Source organism: Neomonachus schauinslandi, chromosome 14 (assembly GCF_002201575.2).
Source record: "Neomonachus schauinslandi chromosome 14, ASM220157v2, whole genome shotgun sequence".
Lineage (NCBI taxonomy): Eukaryota > Metazoa > Chordata > Mammalia > Carnivora > Phocidae > Neomonachus > Neomonachus schauinslandi.
In genome coordinates this window covers 68038744-68044388 of record NC_058416.1, presented here as the reverse complement: position 1 = coordinate 68044388, position 5645 = coordinate 68038744, and the positions used below count along the sequence as shown (strand labels likewise).

The following is a 5645-nucleotide window of genomic DNA, read 5'->3' as shown; positions in this document are numbered from 1 at the left end:
GGGTACATACCTCAATATCATAAAAGCCATCTATGAAAAACCTACAGAGAATATCATTCTCAATGGGGAAAAACTGAGAGCTTTCCCCCTAAGGTCAGGAACACGGCAGGGATGTCCATTATCACCACTGCTATTCAACATAGCATTAGAAGTCCTAGCCACAGCAATCAGACAACAAAAAGAAATCAAAGGCATCCAAATCGGCAAAGAAGAAGTCAAACTCTCACTCTTTGCAGATGATATGATACTTTATGTGGAAAACCCAAGAGACTCCACCCCAAAACTGCTAGAACTCATACAGGAATTCAGTAAAGTGGCAGGATATAAAATCAATGCACAGAAGTCAGTGGCATTCCTATACACCAACAACAAAACAGAAGAAAGAGAAATTAAGGAGTCAATCCCATTTACAATTGCACCCAAAACCTTAAGATACCTAGGAATAAATCTAACCAAAGAGGCAAAGGATCTGTACTCAGAAAACTATAAAATACTCATGAAAGAAATTGAGGAAGACACAAAGAAATGGAAAAACGTTCCATGCTCATGGATTGCAAGAACAAATATTGTGAAGATGTCAATGCTACCGAGAGCAATCTACACATTCAGTGCAATCCCCATCAAAATACCATCCACTTTTTTCAAAGAAATGGAACAAATCATCCTAAAATTTGTATGGAAGCAGAAAAGACCCCGCATAGCCAGAGGAATGTTGAAAAAGAAAAGCAAAGCTGGCGGCAATACAATTCCAGACTTCCAGCTTTATTACAAAGCTGTCATCATCAAGACAGTTTGGTTCTGGCACAAAAACAGACACATAGATCAATGGAACAGAATAGAGAGCCCAGAAATGGACCCTCAACTCTATGGTCAACTAATTTTTGACAAAGCAGGAAAGCATGTCCAGTGGCAAAAAGACAGTCTCTTCAACAAATGGTGTTGGGAAAATTGGACAGCCACATGCAGAAGGATGAAACTGGACCATTTCCTTACACCACACACAAAAATGGACTCAAAATGGTTGAAAGACCTCAATGTGAGACAGGAGTCCATCAAAATCCTAAAGGAGAACACAGGCAGTAACCTCTTTGACCTCAGCCGAAGCAACTTCTTCCTAGAAACATGGCCAAAGACAAGGGAAGCAAGGGCAAAAATGAACTCTTGGGACTTCATCAAGATAAAAAGCTTTTGCAAAGCAAAGGAAACAGCAACAAAACCAAAAGACAACCAACAGAGTGGGAGAAGATATTTGCAAATGACATATCAGATAAAGGGCTAGTATCCAAAATCTATAAAGAACTTATCACATTCAACACCCAACGAACAAAGAATCCAATCAAGAAATGGGCAGAAGACATGAACAGACATTTTTCCAAAGAAGACATCCAAATGGCCAACAGACACATGAAAAAGTGCTCAATATCGCTCAGCATCAGGGAAATCCAAATCAAAACCTTAATGAGATACCACCTCACACCAGTGAGAATGGCTAAAATTAACAAGTCAGGAAACGACAGATGTTGGCGGGGATGCGGGGGGATGCGGAGAAAGGGGAACCCTCCTACACTGTTGGTGGGAATGCAAGCTGGTGCAGCCACTCTGGAAAACAGTATGGAGGTTCCTCAGAAAGTTGAAAATAGAGCTACCATACGATCCAGCAATTGCACTACTGGGTATTTACCCCAAAGATACAAATGTAGGGATCTGAAGGTGTATGTGCACCCCAATGTTTATAGCAGCAATATCCACAATAGCCAAACTGTGGAAAGAGCCAAGATGTCCATCGACAGATGAATGGATAAAGAAGATGTGGTATATATACACAATGGAATATTATGCAGCCATCAAAAGGAATGAGATCTTGCCATTTGCAACGACGTGGATGGAACTGGAGGGTATTATGTTGAGCGAAATAAGTCAAAAAGAGAAAGACATGCATCATATGACCTCACTGATATGAGGAATTCTTAATCTCAGGAAACAAACTGAGGGTTGCTGGAGTGGGGGGTGGGGTGGGAAGGATGGGGTGACTGGGTGATAGACACTGGGGAGGGTATGTGCTCTGGTAAGCGCTGTGAATTGTGCAAGACTGTTGAATCTCAGATCTCTACCTCTGAAACAAATAATGCAATATATGTTAAGAAAAAAAAAAAAGAAGAAGATAGCAGGAGGGGAAGAATGAAGGGGGGAAATCGGAGGGGGAGACTCACCATGAGAGACGATGGACTCTGAAAAACAAACTGAGGGTTCTAGAGGGGAGGGGGGTGGGAGGACGGGTTAGCCTGGTGATGGATATTAAAGAGGGCATGTTCTGCATGGAGCACTGGGTGTTATGCACAAACAATGAATCATGGAACACTACATCTAAAACTAATGATGTAATGTATGGTGATTAACATAACAATAAAAAAGTATGGATCATTATTTTCAACTGAAGTGCAAAAATCTTTCAGAGAAGGAAGGATGGCGTTTTGGACAAATGACCACAGAAGGACTGGATATCCGTAGGGGGAAATGAATCTCACCTAAACCTCCTGCCTTACAAAACTATTCACTAAATGGATCATAGACTTAACTGTAAAACATGAAGCTATACAGCTTTTAGAAGGGAACATAGAAGAAAATCTTCAGGATCTAGGGTGTGTACAAACATGTTTAGACAAGACGCCAACAGCACAACCCAGAAAAGAAAAAAATATATTAAATTGAATTTCATCATAGATACATTCTTAATTCTTCCTTTATTTTATAAATTAGTAAGACAATTAAAGTAGCTAAAAAATAGCAGATTAGGGGCACCTGGGTGGCTCAGATGGTTAAGGATCTGCCTTTGGCTTGGATCATGATCTTCAGGTCCTGGGATCAAGCCCCATGTCAGGCTCCTTGCTCAGTGGGGAGTCTGCTTCTCCCTCTCTCTCTGTCTCTCCCCTGCTTGTGCTCTCTCTGTCTCTCTCTCTCTCAAATGAATAAACAAAATCCAAAAAATAAAAATAAAAAATAAAGAATAGCAGATTAATATACAACTCAATTTATGGAAGAGTAATTGGAATCCATTGCTTTAATGTACACGATTTATAAAACATTCAAAATGTATGCATATTCTAAATCACATACCAATGGAGGGATATAATGTTTGCAGTATCTTTTCCAGGGTAATTGTAATTGTGGTAAATGTTTGCATCTCCCTTAGATCGGTGCTCTTTCTGAGAGTGAAAAACACTGCAGTAATCATGGACATCGCTACGGGATCATACTATCTGTGAGTCATATCACTGATGTGTGAATAGACAGGGACCTGGTGAGTTGCAAAAACCAGCAAGACTCTTAATGGCTTTGGGCCAAGATGAGTTGGATGCACTGTGAACAGCAGGGCACACAGTGGGACTGCACTGTGGTCCCTGCAGAGCTGCTCAGTGAGGACCAATCACTCAAAGGAGCCTGGGCCTGGGGCCTGGTCCCTGTGCTCCCTGATGGGGACTCAGCAGCTGTGCCCCCTCTTGCCTGGCAGAGTCTCCATATCAGGAACCTGTGTGTGGTCTCAGCAGGTGCTTCCTCCCAGGGCTCTCCCCAGGGGTGAGGCCAACCCCCATCCTCCTCAGTGTGTGGTGTGAGCTGAGCTCCAGCACCAGGGCTCAGGGAGGGGCGGGGCAGTCACTGGATGGACCCTGTTTGCATGGAGAGCCCCTCCTGTGGCAGAGGCTGGAGGAGAAAAGGAGGTCTGGGGCAGCCCAGCCCACTGTGGGGACCAGGGGCTGTGTCACCATGGCCCAGACTCCTGTCCTCCTTGTGTTCCTCTGTCACTGCCCAAGTAGGGACACAAGGCAGCCTTCTAGCCTGTGTCAATGCCCTTGGATCACAACTTTGGGGAAATTTACTGTTTGTCACCTCATCACCCATGAGTATCTATTTGTAGGTTCCCTGTCCCAGCTTGTGACTCAGTTTCCCTCCTTTTCTGCATCCCTGGGATCATCAACCAGACTCACCTGCACCCTGAGCAGTGGTTCCAATGTTGGCAGCTATGGTATAAGCAGGTTCCAGTAGAAACTGGGGAGACCTTTACAGTATTTCCTCTGGTTCTACTCAGACTCAGATAAGCACCAGGGCTCCAGGGTCCCCAGCTGCTTCTCGGGCTCCAAAGATGCCCCGGCCAGTGCAGGGCTTCTGCACATCTCAGGGCTGCAGGCTGAGGCCGAGGCTGACTATCACTGGGCTACAGCTCACGGCGGGAGCTGCTACCGCTCCTCACAGCGTCTCAGATAAGGAGGGAGTGAGACAGAAACCCCTGTGCAAACAAATCATGACTCTGAGGTCATTTTGAGTAAGAAACTTACCCGGAGACACATGCAAGGGGGATTCTTCTGAAGAAAGATCTGTTCTTGAGCAGGGGAAAGAGAAACACACAGGATACGTCTGTAATGTGAGACAGCATAAGGCATCCCACGAAGACATGGACAGATCCATTCTATAATGTGTGTCACTCCTGATGTATCCATAACTGATACATTGACAATAACCCTCGTCACAGACACAGTCTCCTCTCTCTGAACCAGCTACACGTGAACTTGGACCAGATCCTACAGACTCCCTGACAACAGCCCCCACACCCTCCTCCTCTTCTCCTCTCAGCTCCGGCGTCCCTCAGGCTTCAGTCTCTCCCTCTGGCTCTTCAGGTCTCAACTCCATCTCCACGTCAGGATTTCAGAGAAAACTGGAAATGATCTTGCTGTAGTCTCCAGCCTCCAGGGTCCATCTCTAGGGAGGAGAATAAACATAAAATAGAGCTGCATGAAACCCTTCGTATTCTCCTTCCTGCTCTCAGGAGTGCCCACACTCCATTTTTTATTTGCAACAGCCCCAGTCAATCTCCCTAATATGAAAATAGTTATTACATTTTCTTAAAAAGGATGTGTTCATCTAACCTTCAGGTATTTGCACATGAAATCTATTGATTGTTATCCCCTTCAGAATTAACTGATATCCTACCCGTGGTAAGTATTGGAGGAATCCACAGACAAAGGATCAGCTGCATATTTTAAGATATGTCCCTTATTTTTCTTATGTTCCAGATTCTTGTTCCTAAGAATTCTCCAGACAGTAGATCCATCAGAGAAACATTTTTCTATGGTAAGTTAAGTCCCGGTAGTGTTTTTTCACAACCCTCCCCCACCCAACATTAGCACTATTTTCTTCTCACTCCCTGGTAGACACCTGGGGCCATGGCGGACTGTGGGTCTGGCTGGGATGTGAGGGCAGGAAGCAGGGGGCTGTGTGCTCCCCTCTCCCACCCTGGGCTTCCAGACACCTGAAAACTCCACAGTTGTAGGTCTTGTGTTTGCAGAGAGAAAAAGTTGACAGATTTCTTGTCATTCAATAGGGCCTGGACTCCTGATTCAGTGAATAGTTAACAGGTTTGCTCTCACATGAGTCCTCCTGGCCTAAATAAATACTTTTCCAGTAAAAATCTTTGAGATGCATATCTTTAAATGGAGGATCCAAGACCTTGGAAGTTTTTAAAGAGAATCACCATGGAGAAACATCTCTCAGGGTGTTTAAATGTCATAAGGGGGACAGGGGACCACTTAGCCTCATTTTTGGTCACACACACACACACACACACACACACACACACACACACACACACACAC

The 5645-nt window shown here is 44.5% G+C and overlaps 1 gene segment (V, D, J or C); it reads left to right on the top strand.

Annotated features, from left to right (window-relative positions):
- Positions 1–5645, top strand: part of LOC110583295 — a 22303-nt gene that overhangs the window by 15744 nt on the left and 914 nt on the right. Inside the window, 2 exon segments of the V gene segment in view lie at positions 3191–3259; positions 5067–5124. Coding sequence covers positions 3191–3259; positions 5067–5124 — 127 coding nt within the window.